Source organism: Microtus oregoni, unplaced genomic scaffold, assembly GCF_018167655.1.
Source record: "Microtus oregoni isolate MIOR12 unplaced genomic scaffold, Mior012 000110F_ref0000174, whole genome shotgun sequence".
Lineage (NCBI taxonomy): Eukaryota > Metazoa > Chordata > Mammalia > Rodentia > Cricetidae > Microtus > Microtus oregoni.
In genome coordinates this window covers 2,654,580-2,681,812 of record NW_024544728.1, presented here as the reverse complement: position 1 = coordinate 2,681,812, position 27,233 = coordinate 2,654,580, and the positions used below count along the sequence as shown (strand labels likewise).

Sequence of the window (27,233 nt, the reverse complement as noted above, 5' to 3'; positions counted from 1 at the left end):
AGCACTCAGGACGTAGAGTCAGGAGTTCAAGTACATCCTTTACTACATACCTAGTTTGAGACCACCCTGGGATTGAAGAAATATTATCTAAAAGAAACATAACAAACAAACAAACAAAAACCAATGATGATATCATGATGAAGGCTTACCTTTCTCATGTAACAGCAGAGTGAAGAAGTGCCCAGACCCGCCCTCACACTCTGATGCCCTCCTCTCTTTCTCCTCCTTAGCTTGCGACGGTGATCACTGGGGGCCTCACTGCAGTAGCCGGTGCCAGTGCAAAAACAGAGCTTTGTGCAACCCCATCACGGGGGCCTGCCACTGCGCTGCAGGCTACCGTGGATGGCGCTGCGAAGACCGCTGTGAACAGGGTACCTACGGGAATGACTGTCACCAGAGATGTCAGTGTCAGAATGGAGCGACCTGCGACCATATCACCGGGGAATGCCGTTGTTCACCGGGATACACTGGGGCCTTGTAAGTTGATGAGCCATGGAACAGTACCACAGATACGGTGTGCCTCCATTTCTATTACTCTCTCAGTAGCCACTGCTGGGTCTAGGGTCCAGGTGCCACTGTGATGGCCAATAGGGCCTGCTACTGCTAGACTTTCCAATGCTCAGCCAACATATCATATAAGGGCATATATGTTATAAGCCAATATATAACATCCAGGCTCATTGGATGGTGGGTGAATGAGTATATTTGGGGGTTGTCACAGCAGGTGTGGATTTCTGTTACAGATTTCCCACAATTCCATTCACCGTCTAGGAATAGTTGATAGTGGTCCGGGTGGTTCTGCTCTTGTGGCAATTAATTGGTTATATCCTGGTGGATTGAGAGCCTATGAGCAAGATCAAAATGCTTGCATCCAATGACAGGCAATAAGGTGAGCAATCCTGAAACACTCGGTGCTCATGGTGGCATCTGTTTCTTTACGAAATAAAAGCACACATAGCTCAGCTCTTAGGATGCATTGCACACAAAGAGTTGAATTTTTTTTTTCTGGAGACCATTGAAATAAGTCCTCAATCTCCTTGTATTTATTTTGGGAAGGGCAGTCTTTGGTTTGTTTCTGTTAGCAGAATAAAAGGCAGAATTTGGAGAGAGAGAGAGAGAGAGAGAGAGAGAGAGAGAGAGAGGGAGGGGGAGAGAAATATTGTCCTCTTACTGGGAAAATTATGCTCGTAAATCACAGAACTAATAGTTGGGGAAATGTAGCTGATTAGGTAAATATGTCCTCCTGACAGTGCTAATGTCTGCAGAGCTAAGGAAGAAACCGCACTGGCCTAGAAAGCTCTGGTTTTCAGAATAGATGGTTGTTTCAAACTGCTTAATTGTTTATATCACTTTTATGGGTTTTCATCAAGGCCAGCATTAAATGGGGCTGTGGGAAACTTAGAGGCATTTCTTCAGAGCAAAAATACGGTGCTTTAGTGGGGAAGGTCGAAGGATGGCAGGGCAAAAGGTGTGGGGTTTGGCGTTCAGGAGACGGGATGCTGCAGACTGATTGTGAATAAACACACGGAGGGAATGCGTGAGCATCTAGATCTGCTTTCATGTTAGGACAAACTTCCAAAGAAAAGCAGGTTTCACTCCAGCGCAAGAGCTTAGGAAGACAGCCAGGGACAGCTTCTGTCACCAGTGTGTGGTCACTTTTCTTCCTGCAGCTCTCGAATGGGAGAGATTTTCGCCCTAACCAGAGCCAGGTGGATTGCTTGCTGGGAATTCATACTGTGCAAGCCTAAGGATCTGAGTTCAAATCCCTACCACCTGCATAAAAGAGCCAGGTGTGGTCTTCAGGGCCTGTAACCCTGGTGCTGGGAATCAAGGGAGGGAAGAGACAGGGGATCCTGGGACTTGCTGGACACCAGTTGAGCCATAGTCAGTGAGCTCCAAGTTCATTGAGAGACCCTGTCTAAGGGAATAACTGGAGACTGGAGAGTATACACTGCATCCTTCTCTGACCCCTACATACATGCACATGGGCAAAAACACCTGTGCACAGATGTGCACACACACAGACACACACACAGGGACACGCATAGAGAATGAGAGAGCACACGCACAGATTCACATACATGAAAGAGAGATGAGAGGAGAGAGAGAGAGAGAGAGAGAGAGAGAGACTTCAAACCCAAAGAAGGACCCAAAGAAGGATCTAGTGGCCCATCTAGATGCTTCCAGCTAATGTGATTAGTGTTCTGAATGCAGATTATGTTAATAATTATCGATTGAGGACAGGCTGTATATTTTAGGGTTCTGGATGATGTGTCTGTGAGTCTGAGGATCATGTGCTTGGATAAATAGCAGGGTCTTGTGTTTCACTTAAATTCCTCAGTTGTGAAGATCTTTGTCCCCCTGGCAAACATGGGCTACAGTGTGAGCAGAGATGTCCCTGCCAAAATGGAGGTGTGTGCCATCACGTAACTGGAGAGTGCTCTTGTCCTTCTGGCTGGATGGTAAGTGTCCCTTTCATCCCCAATAATCACACATTCCAGAATGCACAAGCGAATGTCCTTTGGAGACTTTAGCACAAAAGACAGTAGCAACAGTGGCTATAATTCCCACACTGAAATAAGTAGCCACTTAAAAACAAATCCTTCAGATCAGAGAAGCCAGAGGTAACTTCACCTACCCTTGTCCATGAGTGTATTAAGAACTCCCGTGGAAGTAAGAAGGACATGGGCTCCGCATTTCCCCCAGGAGAAAAAGAAACAGATATCTGATCTCACACATAACCATAGCAACTGGTAAATGCTGAAATTATCCAATAACTTCCTCCAGGATTGCTACTGTCTATATCAACATCCATCTTAGCAGGGTAAATGTCACAAGAAGGTACTAGGCTGTTAGAAAAGTCTGAAGAAACACTGAAGGAAATCAAGCCGACCGAGAATTGTAGAACTTGATGCGATTGTGAGAATAAGCCAGGCTTACAAAGCTTCCCATACTTTGACCAGAACTCTTCTGCTTTATGTAATAATTCTCTAGGCTTATTGCTATGTAGGATGCAGTGTTAAAGCATTACTAAATACACAGGTGAAGCCAGGAAAGAGTGTTAGTTCTTGTTTCTCTGAGTTGGTTTAAATCTGTCTGCTTAAAGAAAATAGTATCTTTCAAGAGCAGATTACACTACCTTGTCTGCCCAGGACCCCACACTACCTTGTCTGCCCAGGACCTCTTCTTGAACATTTTCTTTATTGTCAGTGGTGACGTCTTTATTGTCAGAGCCACTAAGGCCTTTCTCTTCTTATTCTGATTTGTTTCTCCAAAGCTTTGACTCACCGGACTGCCCACCTCTGTGCCTTGCCCTTTTTGGTCCTCCACTTCTTCAATGGCCATCTCTCCCACTTGTCTTTCTAAAGGATTCTTCCTGATCCTTTTCGTCCACTGCAGTGTTTCTCGGGTTTCAGTCTTATTCCCCTCTCCTCTCACATAAACACTCTCTGAGAACGTCACTCAGACATGTTAGCCGTCACTGGCCACTTTCCCAAGATCTTTATCTTACCTTCCCTGAGTCCTAATGTGACACAATTACCTGTTAGTTACTCCAACCTTGGTAATCTGTGGTCACAATGTCAACTACCTTGTGGGGGTAGAATTACTCTTTAGTGTCAGCAAGGAACATAGGTATGGGCCTTATGACTGACATAAGGGAGAGCTTTTAATCCAGGGCCCTGGGGAAAACATACAATGAATTGATCAGGCCCATGGTGAAGGCCAGAAATTGGTCAAAGTCTTATTCTAAAAGCAAAGTGTGGGAGCTAGGTAAGGAATGGAGTCAAGGGTGCAGTCTTTTGTTGAGGGCCTGAGGATGGAAGGATCACGGGGGTAGTTCCAGCATGCCCAGCAAAGCAAATGTTAAGAAACTAACCTACCATCTGCCTCTCAGCCCCTTGGATCTGAGTGCAAGCCAACATCTCTTAGAAACCAAAGTAGAAATGTCAGATTATCTTTGACTCCTTTTGCTCTCTCAACCCCTAAATCAGCCAACAACAGCCCTTGCTTTGTGGTGAGGAAAGAGTCTTGTTGAAGTGATAGGGTCCAGGGAGCCCCAAGATCTCTTAGTTAAGAACTGCAGGCGTTTCACTTTGAGGTCACCTCATCTTGAGGCTGAAACATTCCCTCGTCACCTGGAGGTCACATTGTGGGAAGGTGGAAGCCACAGCCTGGGACTATGAGTTCAGGAGGTAGACAGATGGATCCACTCTGTGGGTTCCCTGGAACCTGCCCTCAACCACTTCCTCTAGGCCACAACAGATGTTTCTTAATAGAAGCTTCCAGACACATTTTCCCCTGTGGGTAACTGAATTCCCAACTTAAATTTCTCCATTGCACCATCTTATTTGTATTGTTATTTTAGATGTTTCCAAAGGTGAACTGGCATTCCTGTCACACACACACACACACACACACACACACACACACACACACGCATCTCAGCCAACCACGTTTCCACTGCTTGCTTACACTAGACTTTATTCATAGACAATATCTTAAGAGCATTCCTGAAAATTATGAGGGACCATGATAGGTCATTAGAATTAGACCCTGAGAAAGTGAGAACCTTGGTTAGCTGTTAGCTGCCCCTCAGTCCATCATTCTTTCAGTAATGTTATTATATTCCACTAAGTGCAATAGGATGTCCTAACACGGAGTGATTAGAGCTATTTTTGTATATGCTCTTCTCATCACCCATGAACAAGGCAGGCAAATGCCGCTTATCATTGAATCTCAGTGCTTAGCGCAATGCCTGGCATGTGGATGATTCTCGGTTAAGCACCAATCTGAATCATCTCTCAAAGGCTTTTATGGCTCCAAGAGCCTGTGGAAGAATCTTTCCTGTTGGTGGATAGTTTGAAACCACCAGAGGAGACTTAATTAGCTCACCAACTGCCTTTGTGGGTAGCCAGTAGTTAGGGAAAATGTATTTCTTACGCTATCCAGAATAAACATTTAGAAGACCATCTGGTGTTCTTAGCTAAGCTCCAATTTCAGAGTACTCACAGTCTGTCTCTTGAGAGAGAGAGAGAGAGAGAGAGAGAGAGAGAGAGAGAGAACAATGAAAAACATTAGGGAAATCCCGTTATGTGGGGAATGCTGTTTGCACTAATTATGACTCCAATAAATATTCTAATGATTATAACTCCAATAAATCAGAAACTGTAAGCCCAAGGTTCATAGCTAAGTGAAGCAGAAAACAGTGGGGTGTTCACTGATATACTGAGATCTTGGATCCACGTCTTAACTTTCATCCTCCCAGGATTAGAGTATACATGCTTGTGCTTGCTAAGGACAGCTCCTAGGGTGAGAAGAAATGTCCTAGTGACTTGTTGGGTTCTCTTCAGGGAATGAGTCTGCCTTCTTGAGCCTTCATTGAACCTTCTTGAAAATGTGTCTTTCCTTCTGGAACCAAGGTTAATTCCTGTAGAAGTCTTTCTTAGGGCATGCTATTGCTAACTCAAATACTCACAGTTTCAACCTAATGCCCTGTTACATCATTTGGTTATTTATTTATTTATTTATCTCATTTATTTTACGTACCAACCTCAGTTTCCACTCCCTCCTCTGCTACATCTTACGAAAAGAAGCCAGAAATAGTAGGTAGCCTTTGGGTTTTCTGTGGGAATCAGACGTTGCTACTTATGTAGGGGATTCTCAGTGAGTATTGTTGATGTAAGGCACAGGGAAGAACGCCTAGGAGTATTTACATAATAATTTTATGTAACTCCACATTAGGGTTCAGTTTTTATCATGAAAATTTCTTAGGACCACTATCCTGCTCTCTCTGAGTGCATCCTGAGATTTGGGCTTATTGGGTCAATAATTCAGTCTGAAATTCCACATATTTTAAAGATGATGAACCTTTTGTGTTCTAAAATGCCCTTAATCTAATTTTCTCACAGCCCTGTTCCCCAAATCTCTCCCTCCCTTTCTGTTGTCCCTGTTTTCTTCCTCTGCCTTCCACTGTTCTGGCTGGTGGCCCATCTAATTTTCCAAGTCTCTTTGAATTCAGGGCACAGTGTGTGGTCAGCCCTGCCCTGAGGGTCGCTTTGGAAAGAATTGTTCCCAAGAATGCCAGTGCCACAACGGAGGAACGTGTGACGCTGCCACAGGCCAATGTCATTGCAGCCCAGGATATACGGGGGAACGGTAAGGACACACTTGAGATTCTCTGACTCTTCGTAGTGAGTTATTAGGACAGTTTGGAGAGTCAAGGGAGCATGCTCAGTAAGATGCATATGTAACTACTATATAATATTCCAGAAGCATCCCATAAAGTCTAAAGGTATTCAGAGAACTCTATCCTTGTTGCATGCATAGAAACTGAGTCACAAAATAACAAATATTGAATTGTAGGAAATTAGAGAAAAACAGGAAGGAAGTTAGAAAAAGGACAATAGAACATGAGCTATTCAGAGACTGTGATGAATGTGTTGTTCTGAAACGTTGAGTACTTAGGACTTTACATTTTCATTATTTTTAGATGGGTTTGGGGCATGGCAGAGTAATGAGAAAAGGGACGAGGCCCTGGACAGATTGGTTTTCAAGCAGGACATGTCCTTCAGAACGTAGACGAAATACCGTCTCCTTCTCAGAATGGCCTTAAGAATGCTTTTTATTTCCAAAATTTTGCTCTAATTTTATGACTTTTGATTAGATACTATATGCTTCTCCACCTCTCCAGGAACTGTCTGGATTTTCTTATTAAATACATTTCCTAAATAGTTTATAAATTAAAATAAATTCCCTTTCAGTCTCTAACTTGGTATTTTCTAGAGAAAGGAAAACTCACTTTCACATTTCTGCTTCCTTACTCTTTGTCTTGCCAGTTTTGATATTAATTTATTCAAGCAAACCTTGGGATTGTTGAGTTTTGCTACTATAGTATCCACCACTAAAGATGAGTCATCTTTAAATGATTAGCTTGTTTCTAATGATTGTTTCGTTATTGGACAGATTGGGAGCTCTGAGTTGATTTTGACTAGCAGGAGGTCAATGTGACAAGTCCAGGCTTATTCTGCTTTATTGAAATTACCTTCAAATAAATTTTTGTCTGCAATTTCTGGTTGCTACCTCACACAGTATCGCCTCCTCGGTCCTTCATTTTCTTAAGGTCTTTTGTTAGAAGTGTCCACTTAATTTGATTAAAAGCCATTTTGTTGTGTACTTAGTGTTTTAATGTAGGAACTATCAATATCTCAATGATATGCTCTACCCTTGTGGTTTTGTTACCCACGGCCTAGTTCTCAGCTGTGCTTTGGATAGATGAAGTCATTATATGATTGATTAACGGGATCAGAGAAAGAGGAGAGGCACAAAACCAAGCAGGATCCTAAGTGATTATTTCTATAATGTTTTAAGCTCTAGAGACACTTCAGTGCAAAATTTCACATAGAGATTTAACTTTAAAAGCAACAGAAAAACATCACACCTACCAGACCAGCGAGCTTCTGCTCAGCTGACTAGGAACACAGGGGAAGAGAATAATACCCCATTTTCAAGTAAACTTTTGAAACTCAAAGGCAAGGGGAAAAACTGAAGCGGGGTGGGGCAATTGATCTTCTACCCATGCTTCTGTGAAGTCATCAGTGATGACGCACGGTTACTGTTTCTCATTGCTCTCCTAGTCTCTGTTTTAAGTCATTACCATACACAATCCAGGGGATGACAGGAAGCACATTTTTCTCTATGAGAGGACACAGTGAGTGGCTGACTGTGGGGCCGTTTGTGGCGGGAGGTGGGGAGGAGACCCGAGGGTGGGGATCATAAGTGTCCCTTCCCTTGTCTTGAGATGTCAGTGCGCCCAGAACACTGTGATTTAGTAGGGCCGCTCCACAGTGGTTGCCACCACAGGCAGCTGCCAGCAAATATAGCCAGGATGTGGGGACGCCAGCCACACTACCACAGGGAGACAAATGGTGCACCCTGCAGCCTACCAGGACGGCACAAAGGGTGACAAAGAAGAGGCTTTGAGGTTTGTGGAAAGATCCAAAGGGTGCTGCGGTCAGAAGATGCAGTACAGGGAAGTTGGTATCTTCACAGAGCTCTGCTTGAAGATGCCTTACAAGGTGTTAATGGTGTGTTCCAGACTTCCTCCGTGGCATATGATGATAGGACACAAACATGCCTGCAAAGCATGATTAGTGAGTGTTCATGACTCAATAATGGAGTCTGTTATTGTGAACCCCAAGACAGCCCTGCCAGACCTGTGTTCTGTACGACTCTGAGAGTGAAGAAAGACCAGGGCAATGGCACAAAGTCGGAGGCTGCAGCTCAGCATTGGAGGAGCACAACACTGGTCTTCAACGAGGGGGCATTCTCCCCTCTCTGTGACTGTGGAAAAATTGGCACCTCCAAAGTACCTTTGGCTTTCCCCCAGGCCAGCAGCTTCAGATGCTACAGAGGCAGGTTGCTAACCCCTGGTGTCCAGGTCTGATGAAGAATGAGAGTCCTTCACACCGAAGCACAATTTGGCTCAGCTCTTCTGGTCACTCTGGGAACTGACGTGCTCCACAGGACAAGGAGCTGCCAACCCCACTTACTTCCTCATCCTTAAATTTACAGTCCAATGCAAAGTAGTGATCAGAATGACATCAGTAAGGATGTGCCCCTTTAATTAGTGTTTTATCAGTTTATAGCTACTTAATGATTGTCCTTTCTCATAATTCTAGAACATTACTAGAAATTTCTTCTTCTTTTTTTGTTTGTTTTTTGTTTTTCAAGACAGGATTTCTCTGTGTAACAGTCCTGGTTATCCTGTAACTCACTTTGTTGAACAGGCTGGCCTTGAACTTACTGAGATTCATTTGCCTCTGCCTCCCAAGTACAGGGATTAAAGACATGCACCACCACCACCCAACTCTCTGTTCTCTTTCTTGAGAAAATGTATCGATGATTCCTGATATAGACTTTCTTGTTTCTTGCGGGATCACGAAAGCAACTTGAAGTGCACGAAAGGGAAATGGCCTTAAGCTAGAGACCAACTGGAAGGGCATTACCACCCCGTGATGTTTATTTAAGGTAGATAATGTTCTGTATACGTGCATTGAATTATCACACTCTACCTTATACATTTGCACACATTTAAAGCAGCAATGGAAAAAAAAAACCCATGGGCAAAGTCTCTACTAGAAAGCTGCCCGACCCACTGTTTGGGTTTGGCAGGTAGAAATGCATACTTCTTACTGACAGGAAGGGGCAGCACTAACAGAAGACGCAGCTCCCACAGTGACGGCCTGGACAGCAAATCCAAGTGTATGTGTTCTGAACGTACACTAGAAACTGCTGGATGTCTAATTAAAGACTAGAAAGGTAAATACAGGCCAAGGCCAACTATTATACCTTTTGCTCTGCGAGAGAAAGAAAACACTGCCAAGACACAATGAGGCCCCACACTCTGCTTCTCTGTGATGCTGGCGACATAACTTTCTGAGGCATCCGACTTCCAACAGCCTTTACAGCTTATTGAAATAAACCACATTAAAATTAACTCAAGGTCCAGCCTTTTCCTAACTAATATTTGTGTATTTACTGTGTGTGTTGGGTATGGGGCGGGGTGTGGAACCTGTGTGGGGGTCAGAGAGCAGCATGTGGAAAACAGCTCATCTTTCAGTCACGTGGCTTCTGGGTTCCAGCTCAGGCCACTGAGTATCTTTATACCCTAAGTCATCCCACCAATCCAAAATTTAGCAATTGTTTTGTTTATAAATTCACAAAAGAGGGTGAGGAAGTGGTATTTTTTTTAATGTTTCTTCCATTGGCATTGAATTGCAAGGACATACCTTCAGACATATTGAGAAGCTCTCTTGCCAGCCATTAGCAAATGCTTAGATTAGGTCCAATTTTTGTATCTTATGAAGTCTTTCTTTAAAGAGTATGCTTTAAAGGGAAAAAAAATCAGATGACTTGGTTTACTAAAGTACCTTGAAGGTTAAAAATATTGAGGACCTTTATAAAACAAATACTCTGGTCTAGAAATAGCCATATGCGTTCAAATGTAGCTCTAAAGTCTACATATGAATTTATTTGAAGTACTCACTCGGCTGCTCCAGAATTTCTTTAGTGGTTAAGCAGTTAGAAATGGCAGCTGACAAGCGCACTTGGAGATGGTCTAGAAGCAGTCAAACCTACTCCTAGGAAGGTCTTTCCTTTCCTCCACCGTACTTAATGCACGCTAGAGCCAGAGTCAGCCAGCAAAATGTCAGCAGGCTCCCAAGGCTCTCCCTCTATACTTAGAATCCCAGTGTTGGTGTTCACCACACCCTATCATTATGCCAAGCCTGGTGGAAAGTTTGTTTCTCTTGGAACTGTTTTTCTGCCGCTGCTCTTTTGTATGCCTTGCTGCTTGCGTTGTTCACATCTGGAGAATGCAATACTGACCTGCGTTTTTGTTTGTTTTTTTTTTTTATTGGAGTCTGGCATGACTGGGAAGCCACATGAGAGGTGGCTGCCGAGATAGTGCTCCCTACTGAGGTGAGCACTCCTCCAGGTGTGTGATGTTATCTCTGTCTTCTTGGCTGAGTGCTCCTCGTCACCTCATATCACCAGAAAGAGAGCTGGCTCTCCCCAGTAACTACCCATGCTTTCCACAGAGCAGTGATGAGTCTTTAGTCCTCCAGCATCAGCTTCTTACCTTGTCCAACTTACCAAAGCACCTCTCCCCTCCACATCATTTTTTGTTCAAAAGACACTAAGGTGAAATTTTTGGTTGGTTTTTCTCCCTTGCCATCTTTCCCAACAGAAGACAATATCCCGCTTGCCACAAAAAAAAAAAAAGAAAGAAAAAAAGAAAAAAAAGAAAGAAAGAAACAGAAATTGTTAGAAAACCCAAAGCCTTCTTATAACCTACAAACTGGGATGAAGGACATCTGATGTTGGAATCTCAGAATTCCTCGAGTCGTTGTTTTTATTTAGTTCTCCCTTTTACACATACATGACTGCTAATGCTCTCCAGAGTGATCCATCTCTTGACTTTTCTGCCTATAGTGGAACAAACCTGACATACTATGGGCTCAAAAAGCATTTCAACTTGTACATGGTTAGGCCCTTTTGAACCAACTGTTGGCCTCTTGTCTGAGTAGGTGTCAGGATGAATGTCCTGTCGGGACCTATGGAGCTGGCTGTGCGGAGCCCTGCAGGTGTGTTAACGGAGGGAAGTGCTATCACGTGAGTGGAGCATGTCTGTGTGAAGCAGGCTTCGCGGGCGAGCTCTGTGAGGCGCGCTTGTGTCCCGAAGGGCTGTACGGCATCAAATGTGACAAGCGGTGCCCCTGCCACCTGGACAACACTCACAGGTGAGTGCCAGCTGCCCCTGGGAAAGCATTGTCTATTAAAGCTCTAACTTGAGTGTCCAGGGCTTGGCAAGAATGGCCTCTCATCGACAGAAATCATCAAGTTGAAGGGCATTTTGTTTTTCACCTAGTGACTGAAAGCCCCTGTTGGAGGGGCTAAGGTTATTGGCTGGTGGTGGGTATTAGGTTATTTTATCTATGCATGGGGACTGGTAAAATGATTCTGCTGAGATGAACAGAACGTTTCCTTAAGAGAAGGATTGTGTGACATTCCCAGAGAAGCAAAGAGACCGTGCAGGGACAGGGGTTAAAACGAGGGCGGGATGTGGAAACACCACGCTTACTGCAGCGTCTTTTACTTGAGAACACAGCTGGGGGAGGAAGGAAAGGCTGCAGAGAGGAAGTGGGCAGGGTTTGTGAACGCGCTTCACATGTGGTTGTCACATGTGGAATAACTTTCAGAACTGATTGCTCTGACCAAAAAAAAAAATAGCTCACAGGGGTCTTTCAGCTCAAAAATCTCTCCAAAAATCTAGGAACAGGAAACCACACTCCTGTCCACCCTACTGTACCTTGTCTGTCCCTGAAAAGTATCTTCCCATCTATTCTTTCCCTCTCTCCTTCTCCACAGACCAGACACACGTAACTTAGAATTCCCCGCCTGTTTGTAGACTTCTGGAAAAGATAAACTAGACAAGAATGTAGCGCAGTATCCAACAGTTCAGATGCTAGGAGAAAGACTTCTGCTTGCATTCAGTGCAGATGGGACTCCATTTGTACTCAGCCACATCAAATCCCAAACACATGAGAGCTAAAGGGAAACAAAGGTGTGTGATTGGTCGATTCTTTAAGCCATTGTTATGAACACAAGAAAAATGCATTTTGTATTATAGTGTGTATGTGTGTGTAAGAAGTATGCACTCCAAGTGAATCACGTATCTTTGTATGGTCAACTTTGGGTTTCTTAAATTGGAACATATTGTTATATTGTAGATGAACCATTTAGATAGTAAGTATGCAAAGATTTATTTTCAACTTTCTGATATGTAAGAAGCTGGCTCTATTAAACGCAAATCATGAGTGTGGCTTCCTCTACAGTAGGGCAAGCCTCATGTGGCACCATCACCAGCAGACTGCTTTGTTATATATGGAAACAACAGAAACCAAATAAAGCAGAAAACCTGCATGAACGTAGACCTCCCTTCTGAGAGGAACTAGAGAAGCATGGAGACTTTGTTTTGGTGGAACTGGGCATCTAGATGCAGGCAGAAGGTCCAACCCCCCCATCATAGGACTGTGGAGCTTTTGACATAGGCCCCATCAGACTAAATGTATATACTCCAATAAAGAAGTAGATGCAGTTGTTTGATAATTAAATAGATCAAAACAATACCTAAACGACATGTATCAAATATTCAGAAGATTTAGAAACAATTCAAATGTCCTTAGTCATGAGAACTATTTTAAAAGATTAGCTTTTCCAAATTTCTATTAAAGCTAGTTAAATGTGGATTACATGAATGTATCATGTTGGCTACACAGCAGGAGCCATCTGTTAATTCTTATCTCTTGAGCATCCGTGTAAAATGCAGGGCCCTTTCAAGAGAAAAAGGGCTTAGAATCATTGCTTTAATTGAAAGCCTAATTCGCTTTCCTCTCATCTAATAAAGCAAGTACAGATTTGTCATTATATATAATTCATGCACTAAACTTATCCAAAGCTTTCTGTGTAATTAATCATATATACAATGCAATGTAAATTACTAGTTTACATAATGTCTAGGTTCTGCGCATGCCCATACTGACCTATGAGAGCAGCACACTTGAGGAGGGGTGGGGATTGGCTAGCATTAGTCGCATCACAACAAACAAACATATGATGCCAAATTGAGCAGGCTTAGTAGCCGATGACTTTCTGCTGTGTAGGTTAGGTTCATCCTGGGGTGTCTCGTCTGCTGTTTTCTGTATGGACACCTGGCAGATCCATTGGAAGCTGACTGGTTCTGGAAATCCTCACTCCGTATCTGGCATTTGGCTAGATGACAAGAGTGACTAGGCACATGGAGTCTCCAGAAAGGTAGCCTGGGTTCATTTTAGCCAGCTGGCTTCTAAAGGCAACAATAGCCAGGGCAGGCTCTAACATCTAAATATGTTTAAGCATTTGGTTATGTCATGTTGCCAATATTCATCTTTAAGATAAAGCAACACTCACAAGAGAGCCCAGGTTCAATAAACTATTGTATTTTATTTTATTGTTTTGAGAAAAGGTCTCATTATATATCCCTGGTTGACTTGAAACTTGCTATGTAGACCTGACTGTCCTTCATCTTGGCCTCCACTTCTTTAGGAGAGGCATTCCCCAAAGTGTAGCCATTTCATTTTGTAATCCATCATTTAGTTGAGATTAATTTAAATATACTTACTGGTAATATTAATATATAAATATTATTGAACCCAAAGACATTTTTGCTGACCTAGACTTTCAGGTGGAAAACTAACTTTTATAGTGGAAATGATTTAGAGCAAGAAGATAGAATGAGTTTACTTAGACTGCACATGGCATTTGTCTACTAGTCCTTGTTAATAAGGACAGTCAGTAGCCGTTAGCAAACACTATTGCCTGAGTTGGCAAACCCCACCTGTTCTAATTTGTTTTCCTGATGCTGTGATAAAGAGCACAGCTCAAAGCAACTTGGGGAGGAAGAAGTTTGTTTCAGCTTCCACTTCCAGATAACAGTCTGTCCCCGAGAAATGTCAGGGTAGAAATCCAAGCATGAACCTTGAGCAGAAATGGTGAGGAAAGGTTGCTTACGGGCTCCATCTCTTCATGCTTACCTAACCCTGTTATATGGTCCATACCCACTTGCCTAGGGATGGTGCCACCCATAGTGGGCTGCTCCATTCCATATCAGTCATCGATCAAGAAAAGCCCTCACAAGCCTAGCCAATCCGATCGAGTGAACTCTTCAATTGAGGTGCCCTCTTCCCAGGTGACTCTAGGTTGCATCAAGCGCACAGTCAAAACCAGACAGGAGACCGCCCAATTGTTACTGCATTTGAGTGCAGACCTCATATAAGGAAAAAAATAAAAGAAAAGAAAGCTCAATAACTCATGATGGTTTAATAAATATGTCTTTTGGGGCTTGAACCCAGGACCTCACACATGCTAGGAAGTACTTTATTACTGATGCAGCCCCAACTCTTTTTGTAGTTTTTATCTTGAGACAGAGCCTCACAAAATGCCTAGGCTGACCTTGAATTTACGGTATGGTCCAAATAGTCCTTCAACTGACAATCCTCCTGTCCTAGCCTCCTGAATAGCTGGGGTCACAGGCCCATGTCACGAGCCTCAGCCAGTATTATGTACCATTGGACTCCTGTTACAAGTTAGCTATTAAATTGAAGAAATACTTTTTAAAAGTAGCTTTAATTATGTGCATATATAAAATGACAAATATTTCCATATGTGCAAAATTATATTTTCATGTGTAAGGCAATTTGTTCTTTTGACAGAAAACAGGTACGAAGTAACACCCTTCCACCTCCAATCTTCCACATGTTGGTCTCATTATCCGTTAACTGCATGAGGGAGAGCCCATTGAGTTCCTTCAAACAGCTGAGGTGTCCTACCCCTAATTACAAGTTGCAGAATGTTAATCCTGGTGTCAATCATTGTGAGAACCAGTGCATTGGACTGCCATTCACTGGGGTCCCTTCAATATCTTTTTCTCTGTCGGCCCCCCAGTTCACATTCATATATTTTCTTTAGCATTCATGCCTATATCATGAATAACGTTTCTGATTTTTAATTGTAAGCCATTTTCTTCCAAAGTGTGTCCTTTCCTTTATAGCAGATTAAGATAAAGTAAAACATTTTATTTCCTTTTGCTTTTCTCAAATTTAAGGTTTTACTCAAATAAGTTTGTCTGGTTTTCACAGTCTTGCTGACTATGTATCACAGCATTCAATCCTAAATTTTAGCAATTCCTTTTCGCATTGAGTCTCTCCCGAAGGCTTTCAACAAACTTCCTTTTCTCTCTATTTCAAAACACACTGACAAGGCTGTGTTGAAGTCTGATTCTGCCACTACTACATATGCGAACCTCTGAATAAGCTTTACCCGTTCCAGGACTCAGTTTCCTCATTTATGAAACAAAGTTTAGGGGAAGCCCTGCCTTTGGACACAGGTACTTGTGCCATGCCTCAGAGAATCAGGGATGATATGAGATGAAGGTGGCGATGTCGTTTTCATCAGTTCACCCTGCAGTCTTTGCTGTGAGCCTACTATGTGCAGGGGATGGGCAGCACATGTGATCTAACTCCTGTCCTCCTAGATCTTGTGGTGTGGTGGGAAAAGAAGGTGTAGGGGTAAATAAGTGAAGGCTGCAGACCGACAGGTGAGCCAAGGAAGGGGAAGGGAACTTGGGAGACCTACTTCAGTCTTACTGGGTGGAGAAGACATCTAGAAAAAGGGCTGTTTCAGCGGAGATTGAGGACAAGATGGACAGAGAGACAGGTGGGAAAAGGAAGGTGTCTCTTAGGACGTTGGAGCAGCCCCATGGAAGTTCTTGAAGGACAGAAGTCTGGATGCTTTTGCAAGCTGAAAGACATGCCATGTGGCTGAGCATAGAGATGAAGAGAGAACCATATGGCAGGCCTTTCGCCGTTGGGTTGGAGCACGTGCCGAAATGGCAATGGCCAATGCCGAGGCTTCATGATTGTCTTAGGGTGACTCTATCTCTGACTTCATGAGGACACACTAGTTAAGCCTATTGTCCTGGGGTAAGTTTTAGCATTTCCCTCTCCACTCTTAAGAAGTCCTGGCTTAGGTAATAAATAGTACAATCATGTCAGCATATTAGACAGCATGGGTTTTATCCCAAGTGTTGTTTAGCGGGGAAACTTTGACAGGCTTTAAGGAGGAGCTGTGGTGTGATTGGTGCTTTAGGTGACGAGGCATGTGTAGCTGCAGGTAGGAAGGCTGTTTAGTTCAGATGGTAAGATATACAACAATATAGGGGGTTATGGCTACTCATATATAGTTTTGAGTTGGCATGGTTAAGTGCTAGTAACAGAGATGGGAGATGAGGCTGAAGGAGAGACCAAGAGTAATTCTCTGCCCTCATCAGGGACCTTTCTTCTTACAGTAGATGGGAAGTAACACAGAGAGCCCCAACTGGACAGTGTGTGGTGAGAGACTTGGGTGCACTCAGTCCCGAGGGCGATGACTCATCAAATTCCTACCCTCCAGGCTCAAGGAGCTGTGCAGAGCAGGAGATGGAGAGTGGAAGAGCCAGCGGTGATGGAGGACTCCTTAAAAAGACCATTTAGCAAATTTCTAGATGGAAATGAGATCTTGTCATTTGCCCTATTTAAGGAGAGGGTTTGGGCTTTGTGGGGACAGGAGGCAATCTCCACACAGTTTTTCTATTGTCAGCTGAGTTTGATCGTCAAGGTTTTCCGGTGCCGAGGAGCACACGTTTTAAGCCAGCATGGCACAGAGGGCCTTATTGTGCCCGCTCACTTGCATGAACATCTCAGCACAGCTGATGTGTCCATTTGCTGTGGGGCAACAGCTGGCTGCCTGGCCTGTCAATGTGGCTACTGTTCCAGGTGGCAGCTGCTGCTGTACCACCAGGTAGATGGATTGGGGGGGGGGGGGGGAGAGGCTTGTTGGCAAGGTCGCTGCTTTTGGAATTCCTTGGCTATTACACAGTGGACTTGTGTCTCGTGGTGCTGCCTTCTTATTGAGTTAGTGCTTTCAGTTCAAGACAATTAAAAAGACTTTTAGACAAAAGGATATGGTTATTGTAGCTACTTGGCTAGGGCACAATGCTGATTCAATTCACTAGCTCTGTAGTAACACTCAAGCATCGATTAAATGCACCACCAAATGTAGCACCGTAAGAATTAAGTTTAAATCATGTTCGTGGAATTACCTGCACATTTAGTGACTATTGAGAAAGCAACATTTGCACATGGCTGAAGTGTCATGTTTACCCAGAATGACTTGTTCCTTTCATCTGTGTCTCTCAGCTGTCATCCCATGTCTGGAGAGTGTGGCTGCAAGCCGGGCTGGTCTGGCCTCTACTGTAATGAAACATGCTCTCCTGGATTCTATGGGGAAACTTGCCAACAGATCTGCAGCTGCCAGAATGGGGCTGACTGTGACAGCGTGACGGGAAGGTGCGCCTGCGCCCCTGGATTCAAAGTGAGTACCTTGGCCTCTGGAGGCAGGACAGGGATGCGCAGTGTGGAACAAGCACATCAGCAGCACCATTTATGTGAGCTGCCATGAAGCAGAGTGAATGTGATTGAACCATTCAAAGCATCCATGAGAGAAGAACTGTTTGAGATTAGTAACTTTAACATCCCATTGATGACTGAAAATACTAATAAAACCACCAAGATGTCATTAAGGTTTGCTGTTAGAACTCATCAGGAAGTATGGCCCATTATAAGTACTCCTTATGTAATTGTCTTATTGTGAGCTATAGACAACAGAGAGATATTTTTTTCCATGTGGTTATTGTTAGCTATTATTTTCTTTCTTTTTTCCTCTGTGCAATAGCTCAGGCTGTCCTGGAACTAGCTCTGTGGACCAAGCTGACCTCGAACTCACTGAGATTTGCCTGCCTCTGCCTCCCGAGTGCTGGAATTAAAGGCGTGTACCACCACCGCCCAGCCTAGTTATTCTTTATACCAGATTCTGTTTTAACTCCTCAAAATTTAAAGACACAGCCTGCATCAGTTCTGACTCATGATACATTCACACGCTATATATGCACAAAGTCCTTAAGTCCCTTTGAAAGTGTAGAGTTTACAAATGTACCTTCACAAGGGAGCAGAATTGTGCCTGTGGTCCCCAGAACTTTCTTAGCTATTGAAAAGGGGACGTGGTGGCTGTGCTTTCTTTCATCCCATTATAAAGATAGTGTTGAACTCTGGAGAATGTTGATGGTCGATCCGGGGTACATCACATAGAAAGAGTGGACCCTGAAGTCGTAGAGCAGAGAGAACCTCCCCAGAGATTTCTGATTAGTATCACAATCCTTTGGCTGTCCCCTGAATTAACTTTCTCTTAAAAGTCTTTTGAGTTTTTGAAAAGTGCTGCCCCCAGTCACCTTTGGTAGCTCAGTTCTGTGTTTAATGCCTACTGCTGGGTAAACTGAACCATACCACTGGCTGAGTATCGTTTTAATTCGACCATTTACAATATTGCATCTTATACAAGGAGGCCCATGGAGCATTTAGAAATGATGTGCAGTTTGTGTTATATTTTTTGTTGATAATAACTTTATAGTTATCATTTATTTTTATATGTCTACTTGTATAACCAAGGGAGAAAGGTTTGTTCTGTTACAAAGATAAATCTAAAGAAGTCAGCATTTGGCGTGTCCTACTTAACATTTTATCATAATCATGGACTAGCCAGTGTTGCACTTGAATATGTACAATTTGTATAAGAAAAAGTATTGAGTGTTAAAACGAGAGAGAAAGCCCAATTAGCAGCGCCGCAGTGTATTTTTGTTTGTGCTGGCGTGGTTTCGGTTGGGAAAAGTAGCCACATTTTGCCATTTGTGCTCATCTAGGGAATTAACTGCTCTACCCCGTGTCCTCTGGGAAGCTATGGGATAAACTGTTCCTCTCGCTGTCGCTGTAAAAACGATGCTGTCTGTTCTCCTGTGGATGGCTCTTGTATCTGTAAGGCAGGTAAGAGTATGGGTGTCTGAATCTTTTGTAGATCCTGGTTCTGTCGCCTCCTAGAGTCACTGGAAGGACACATGGATGAGGGCTCTAGCTCGAAATCCACTAAACTTAGTGTGACCTCATCCTCCCTCATCCTTCCTGACGCCAGGAAAGAAACTCATATTTGGTCATCTCTGAAGCTGCTGCCAGCTTTCAGGGTCTGAGTCCATGACTTTGGGGAGGTAAACAAGCAGGCATGTCTGTGCCCCCAAATGGCCTGACTTGGAGGCATGACAGGAAATGCTGCCAGCACAGATTGTATGTGTGACCCGGACTGTGTCCTCCATGGCTGCAGCCAGGATCTTGGTAGCCCTTTTTTTTTTTTTATGGTTAATGGCTACTGCTTCAAAGATGGAGCTATTCTTCCAAGAACAAACCTTCTACTTCCTCCCATAGAAATAAACAAAGCTTATCATTCTACCCCAACCACCACAGCCCATTAAAGGTGACCTCACTCCACCATCCCGTCCCAGTAGCCCAGGGGTGCGTCTCAGTGTTAGCATCCCTGACCGATCACAGGGCACAGTTGGCTGCTTGCTTCCTTGGGGGTTCCTTTTCATTTCTGGTGGAGGCCTTTTGTGGCAGAGCCAAAACTGTCTGCCACTGCTGCGAACGGGGCTGGGCAGCACTGTTAGGCATCTCCAAGATGTCTCTAAAGGGAGACGTGGCTTGGAAGAGCTCAGCAAAGCTCCCGGTCCTCCTTTGTCTCCTCACACGCTCTGTCGTTCTTGTCACGCAGGCTGGCACGGGGTAGACTGTTCCATCAGCTGCCCCAGCGGCACTTGGGGCTTTGGCTGTAACTTAACATGTCAGTGCCTCAACGGGGGTGCCTGCAACACCCTGGATGGGACCTGCACCTGTGCGCCTGGATGGCGAGGGAAGAAATGTGAACTTCCCTGCCAGGTATGTGGGCTCTGGGTGGCCACGCCCGGAGGACTATGCAGGAGGGTTGATTTCTTTGCCCACTTTGTTGTTTGTTTGTTTTTCCTGACTGGAGGTGAATGAGTGTGACCCAGTCTTCAATAACTGTTACATGAGTGGAAGTGGGCAGAGGCTTGGAAAGGCATGGAGTGGAAATCAGTTAGGCAGGCTTTAAAGAATGCTTCCTTCTTTCCTTTCACCCCCATGCTGCTTTCCCAGCCCCCCACTCCAGCATTTTCCCTTCCTTATCCACTCATCTCTGGGGTGCAGCCAGGCAGCAGCATTGGTCAAACACCCAGTGTATGCCTGTCAACTCTCCACGTATTCTGTTCCCATTATAATGGAAATCTGCAGGCTTTGGGCTGGGAAGTGACAGGGGGCTGAAAAGGGGGCGGTGGCTGGTGTCACAGAAATGCGCCTTGAAGTGATGAAAGGGGGTTTGGAAACAGCCTTGGTTGATGTAAATATTTCTGGAGGCCCAGAAGTCTCCACAGTACTTACTCCCTTCCCTTGACCTAATTTGGAGACATGCATCATTGGAAACTCTCCTCTGTAGGTGCTGCAGACTAGCTGGGGGTGAAATGGGAAGGGGGTTCTATAGTGACCTGGTGCTTGCTTTCCAAAGCCCTTGACTGCTTTCTTTCCCTGCTTATGCCATGATTTCTTTTGGAGCCATCAAGCCTTCTATCAACAGTAGTAGGTTCTCTCCCCCAGGACATTATCAGATAACAATGGGATCCCCTGAATTGGGCCATTCCAGAGACAGGGCTTCCACAGGCCTCTCTTTCCTCCTCTGGGCATCCTTCTTGTTAAGTACAACCCATTTCCCAGCCAATAAAGGATTCCTGCCCTGCATTATTCTGTGTTCCCCAAGCCCCTAGGAGCTAAGCTATCTTTGCTGTGTCTCTTCAGACCAATGGACAGATTAACAAAGCTCCACTGGGCTGTTAGGTGGTCTTTACTTCTTCATTATAGACAAAGTGGAAACCCCTGTGCACGCTGACTATTTTTCTGCAGTAGATGTATTAGGGAAATCTGATGGTTCGGTCACATCTATTACAACAGAGCTAAATGCTGTGCAATCCTGTCAAACCCTAGTGGAGCCTAAGTAGTGGGTTAGCTGGTTACTAGACAAATGATTATGTCATCTAACACCCGCTGCCTGTTTCCATGTCCCCACCTTCAGTCACTGGGCTGTTTTCCTCAGTGTTTGGGTAACACAGAGAGGGTTGTGGTACCCTATACCAATTCCTAGGGTCTGGAGTCGAAAATAAGTTTCCCCTACCAATAAAAACTTTTTCATTCTTCTTCGTGAATAATTAGTTGGTCATGCCCACCCACCAAGGGTCTCCTCTGTATTGGACCACTCAACAGTAGCATATACATATGGGGCAGATGAGGAGGCTGCCAATGTCATGCTTATTTACAGTCATGAATCATAACATTCTGCACAGTTTAGACTTTTTCCCGGAAAGAAAGATAGTTATTAGAGAAAGTAACAATCGATTTTCAGTCTTCTTCATTATGTCATCTGTTCCACTGACAACAGATTATGGAAATGAACTTAACTCAATTATATGTATATCACATATATAGCATCTATATATCCATATCTATGTATCTATGTACGTATCATCGATTTAATCTGTGTGTCTATCTAGCGTGTGTAAGTGTGTGTGTCTGTGTGTGTATGTTTGTACGTGGGCATGTGTATCTTTATTATGTGGACAAAGACCCCTCTTTCCTCTAAGGAAAGAGAATTATAGGGAGCACAACACTGAACTATGTTGTAAGACTCATTAAAGACAAATGAACATATTTTCAGGGGTGTGGTAAAGGGTTCTTTTAGTCAATTGCATGCTTATATTTATTGTATGTGTACATGCATACAAGCTGACACAATTGGCTTCACCCTGTCCATCTTCTAATTATTGGATCAAACCTAAGTTAGCGTTGAGGGGATTTTCAAATGCTACCCCGCAAGCTTGTGTTTTGCATCACGGGGAGAGGGGATGTGATGTCTGTTCCTAAGAAACGTGTCAGGGCCCTTGTGGTTTGTGTCATGGGAATACTTAGATTTGTCATCGCTGGCTTTGATGTTCTCTTCCCTGCAGGATGGCACATACGGGCTAAACTGTGCTGAACGCTGTGATTGCAGCCATGCAGATGGCTGCCACCCCACCACAGGCCACTGCCGCTGCCTCCCTGGATGGTCAGGTATGACCTTAAGGCCAGTGTTTGAAAGAAATAGCCAATGCTTTAGTATCTAGTGGTGTTGCTTCTTCCTTTCACACAGGTCATTTTCTTTCAGGAAAAAAATTAAAAAATGCAAGTGAACACATTTTTGTCCATGAAATGTTATGTGTTAGGTGTGATTTATCAGTCACCAAGGGTAGTCAGTTTCATTGAGCTTAAATGTAAGATCCCATTGATAGAATGTAGGCCAGCAAGATTTCTTTGGTATATTTTGAGTATTGAGAAAGAAAAAATTTTTAAAGAAGTCTCAAGACTATAATTAGAATCATCATAGAGATAAAACTATGAACTATTCCTAATATGGTTCATATCCAAATATTAAAATCTTTCCCAGAAACAAAAGTTTAAGAACTTTTCCTTCCTTAAAAGTTTGAGTCATGATAAATTCATGTTATGATTGAGCACAAAATTTCTAACCATGGGGTAGAAACTCCTCCTTATTTATGTGGCTTTATGAATTCAGCTGGGAAGTTTATCCGGTGAGTAGTGATCCCAGAAGAAGAATGATATCTTTACTCATGATATACAGGTTTGCTTGGGCATTTAGTGCTGCCTTCAGAGTCTGTAAATCATGAGCAAGAACATCGCTCTTCTGGCAGGAACACTTTACGTTCCCACCAGCAGCATCTGAGCGCGTCTGTATCCCCGGCACACATCCGTCTTTCTAGTGACATCCGTCTCAGTAGCTAGGAAGTGGTACCTCTCGGAGGTTTTGCTTTGTGTTCCTCTGGTGACTGATGATGCTGGGGATCCATCATCTGTGCATTTATTGGCCACCTGTACATCTTCTTGGGAGGAATATATATTCATAGCCTTCATTAATTCTTAAACGGGTTCTTTTTCTTTATATCTTTGAGTTCTAAGACCACATTATATAAATGTTCTTTACCAGATATGATTTGCAAGCCCTTCTCCTCCATTTTCTATTTTTGCTCCCGCCATTTCCATAACCTTCTTCTCAGCAGAAGTTTTTATTTTGATAAAACCTACCTTGTCCCAATTTTCAAATGTTGCTCCCGTGTGCTTTTGCTATCAGTTTTAAGAAATCATTGCCTAATGCAGGATTGCAGAGGTTTATTTGTTTATTTCTATGTTGACTTCTAAAGTTTTTAAAACCTTTATACTTAGGTTTTTGATTCGCTTTGAGTTAATCTTTTATGCTATGATGGGGGGGGTCAAACTTCATTCTATATTCAATGGTCTCAGCACAGTTTTGAAGACTATCCTTTTTTTTTTTTTTTTTTTTTTTTTTTTTTTAGTTTTCAAGACAGGGTTTCTCCGTAGCTTTTGGTTCCTGTCCTGGAACTAGCTCTTGTAGACCAGGCTGGCCTCGAACTCACAGAGATCCGCCTGCCTCTGCCTCCCAAGGGCTGGGGTTAAAGGTGTGTGCCACCACCGCCCGGCCTTGAAGACTATTCTTTCTCCTACTGACTGTCTTAACTTCTGAGCCAAAGTCAATTTCCCATAGATGTGAAGCTTGTGTCTGAATGTTCTAGTCAATTCCATTGGGCCGTATGCTTGTCCTCATACTGGTACAATTCTTCCTTGATTATGGTGGCTGTGTTTTAAATCAGGAGAAGGGGGAAAATTCCACCCTTTCTTCCTTTTATGGTTTTCTTGGTCCTGCTGGATCCCTTGAATTTCCATGTGGCTTTTAGCATCTATATACCAGTCTCTGCAAATAAGCAAGATGGAAATTTAGTGGGGTTTAGTTGCTAGATTAATTTGGGGAGCACTGGCAACTTAGCTACATTAAGTCCAGATTCACAAACATGGCCTATTACCAGCAATCCCTCAGAGGGATCTGTTGCCCTCACCCCAGAATTTGCTGAGAGCTTCTTTAATTGTGGGTAAAAGAAAACAGGGATGGACTCTCACCTTGTCAGATAGGCCAAGCTGGTACAATGACTTCATTTGCTGTCAGTAGGAGTGACCCATGGATTCAAGGCCTCCTCCCTGTAGTTCCCTCTTGACTTGTGAGCTTGATTTTATAGTACAAAAGTCCATCTTTGTATGTCCCTGTCACCTCTGCATCACGGATGTTGAAGCTTGATCATGTCAGGCATTAAATTTCATCTGTAATTTCACCAGGATTCCAGAGTTTTGCAAATGGATATTAAATTCTCAGTGACCTCAGTGAGGCAAAGGGGAACTTTCAATCTGGTAAAACAGATCAAGCCTAACAGAGGCCACACTACCTAATCTGGGCTCTGCTGTACCAAACCTGCTCTGTCTTATAAATCCACGTAGAGTGGGAGGTGTCCCTGGACATACCAGTCACAGCTTGGGTGTCAACCTGTTCTGATGATTTAGAACCAGCCTGTGAAAGGGACACCCTCGGTCACATGAGAAAAGCAGGAGATGACTTGGCTTAAAGCCAGTCAGAAAATGTGTTCCTGGCATTCCACAGTCTGGGTCATGGGGTAAGACAAATTATCCCATCTGGCCTTAGACCTACCAGGTTCCTGCGGGAATGCACTGGCTTTGCCCCACAATGTGATCCTGTAATCCCCTTCCCATCTGTGACCAGCCTGCTTCCTGCCTGATGTCTCTCTCTGTCTCTTTGTCTCTCCCTCTCCCTCCCCCCTCTTCCTCCCTCCCCCTCCTCCCTCTCTCCCCCTCCCTCCCCCTCTCTCTCCCTCTTCCCTCTCTCCCCCTCCTCCCTCCCCCTCCTCCCTCTCTCCCCCTCCCTCCCCCTCCTCCCTCCCTCCCCCTCCCTTCTCCCTTCCCCTCCCTCCCTCTGGCTGCCCTCTGTCTCTTTGCTTTGCAGCCTGTACTTATGTCTCCACTGCTCTCAAGCCAACCCAGTGGTCCCCCAATGCCTCATTTCTCTGTCTTCCATGGGCCTGGGTGTGTGAATAGTTGTCAGTCTCTGAACCTGCTGAGAGATTGTTCCCCCACACTCGTAGAACACATTTGACACAAACAAACGTGGGAAAAAAGACAGTTCCAGCAAATTTAAAAACAGATCACGTTTGGAACGGAGAGCTGGATTACTTTTTCTAAACAGAAAGAATAGATTCTGGGTAATATTTATACAGGACATCATTTTGTTGCCGGCCATGAACAGGCTCATATTTTTTTCACTGATAACTTTGTTTTGAATAAGTTCCTTGTTAAGACTTCACAACAGGAAGAAGGCCTTGCTTCTCATTAAGGAACCAGCTTTTAGCCAAATCTTTACTATAAGCCCAGGGAACCATGAGAATCGGTCCCTTTTCTTCTCTGTTGTTGATATGCTCTAGGTGACATGTCAGGGATTACTTGCTGGAGAGGGTACAGTCTGATATAACAGAGGTGATTCCTCAGTGAACTGCAACATGGGGCTTAGGCTCTTCCCCTGTGCACAGTAACAAAAAAAAAAAACTCTACAAAGTGTTCAGCCAATGAGGACACAGGCAGAGGTGGCAGTGAGGGAGGAGCACACTTAGACCCAGCAGCCACCATCCCATCTTTAAAGAAAGTTGGGTTTCTGAACCTGGAGTCACCACCACTCAAAACTTCACGATGTGACTCAGGTCTGTATCTTCCTAAGAAATGCTGAGATTTTTTAAAACAGGGCTATAGTCCAGGGTTCTTGACCGGGGGAGGAGGGGAACACATTGTCAGCTCAAGTGGCATGACTTCATTCAAATTTTATATATGTATATATATACATAATAGCAATTAAATAAAAGGAGACTGTGAATCTGAGAGGGAGCAAGCAGGGATGGACATAATGAGGGGTTAGATGAAGAAAAGGGAAGAGGTGAATGACATAATTATAATCTCAAATTTTTTAAAAAAAAATTGAGAAAAATAGGTCTACAAATGTTAGTATGTTTTACCTAGGCGTAAAATGTCATACTGTGGCTAAGCAGTGGTGGTTCATGCTTATAATCCAGTACTCGGGAGGCAGAGGCAGGCAGATCTCTGTGAGTTCGAGGCCAGCCTGGTCTACAGAGTGAGTTCCAGGATAGCCAGAGATGTTACACAGAGAAACGCTGTCTCAATAAACAGAAACAAACAAATAAAAATGCTGTGAAAGTTAGCCAAAATCCAAAGTGCGTTCACTATTGCAACCTCTCTTTCTAAGGTTAACGCACCATTTTTGAAAAAAAAAAGGATATGCACATTTACCATATGCAGATATTTAAAACCTTAATTTATTGACATTTCCAGCCAATAGATTGTCTTATCCGAAAGAAACAGACCTCGTTAGAAAATGGGGGGAAATGAAGTGCCATTGTCGCTGGAAGCACATATTTTAAATCTTTAGACTCTCTGGGACCCGTATTACTCTGTCACAGCCTCGAGAATATCTAGGCAGTGTCTTGGGCTTTGTACACATGTATACACACACTGCACACATTCGTGTGCGCTCACATACCACAAACGGTGTGTGTACCAAACACATCCCACACAGTTATGAACTGAAACTGGCTTCTCAGAAGTGGTTGAGAAATTCCAGAAGAACTATAATTAGTTTTGCACAGATAGAGATGTATGTGTGTGTGTGTGGTTTTCCAGTGTAGTAGTGGAGTAACGGCCTTTATAAAGAATTTCCTAAAAACGGCAGAAACAGGTTGGCGCTTCTCCCTCTCTGCTCTGGGATCAGTCAGCCAGAAACACCCATTCACTGAGCATCACAGCTAATCACCATTTAATTCCCGCTGTCTGAAAACACGTGTGCTCTGTGGCCTGGTTCCCAGCTCTGGCCAAGATCACTGTCACCTGGGAACTCTTTCCACTTGTATGTTCCCGGCCACCTTCTAACACCTACTGAAAGGAAATGCGGAGGTGGCAGGGGTGGGGCAGAGAGGAGGAAGCCCTCACCAGTCCATGAAGCATTTTTTTTTTTGATACAAATTTTGAAAAGATTTGGAAATCTCTTGGCATGCTCTCCTTGGCATACGGGGTGAGCTGCATGTCCACCAGGGGCAACTGTCTAGTAACTTCCTGCGTGTCATCACTAGATTGTTCTTTCTGGCATTCAAAAAGTTACCCTAGTAGCCCAGACAGTGGTACTCT

The 27,233-nt window shown here is 43.9% G+C and overlaps 1 protein-coding gene across 1 annotated transcript in view; it reads left to right on the top strand.

Annotated features, from left to right (window-relative positions):
* Positions 1 to 27,233, top strand: part of LOC121443641 (multiple epidermal growth factor-like domains protein 10) — a 152,435-nt gene that overhangs the window by 95,608 nt on the left and 29,594 nt on the right. Inside the window, exons 6-13 of the mRNA XM_041645466.1 lie at positions 231 to 477; positions 2,342 to 2,462; positions 6,020 to 6,156; positions 11,088 to 11,300; positions 17,334 to 17,508; positions 18,890 to 19,010; positions 19,786 to 19,949; positions 22,082 to 22,184. Coding sequence (XP_041501400.1) covers positions 231 to 477; positions 2,342 to 2,462; positions 6,020 to 6,156; positions 11,088 to 11,300; positions 17,334 to 17,508; positions 18,890 to 19,010; positions 19,786 to 19,949; positions 22,082 to 22,184 — 1,281 coding nt within the window. The remainder of the gene's footprint in view (positions 1 to 230; positions 478 to 2,341; positions 2,463 to 6,019; positions 6,157 to 11,087; positions 11,301 to 17,333; positions 17,509 to 18,889; positions 19,011 to 19,785; positions 19,950 to 22,081; positions 22,185 to 27,233) is intronic.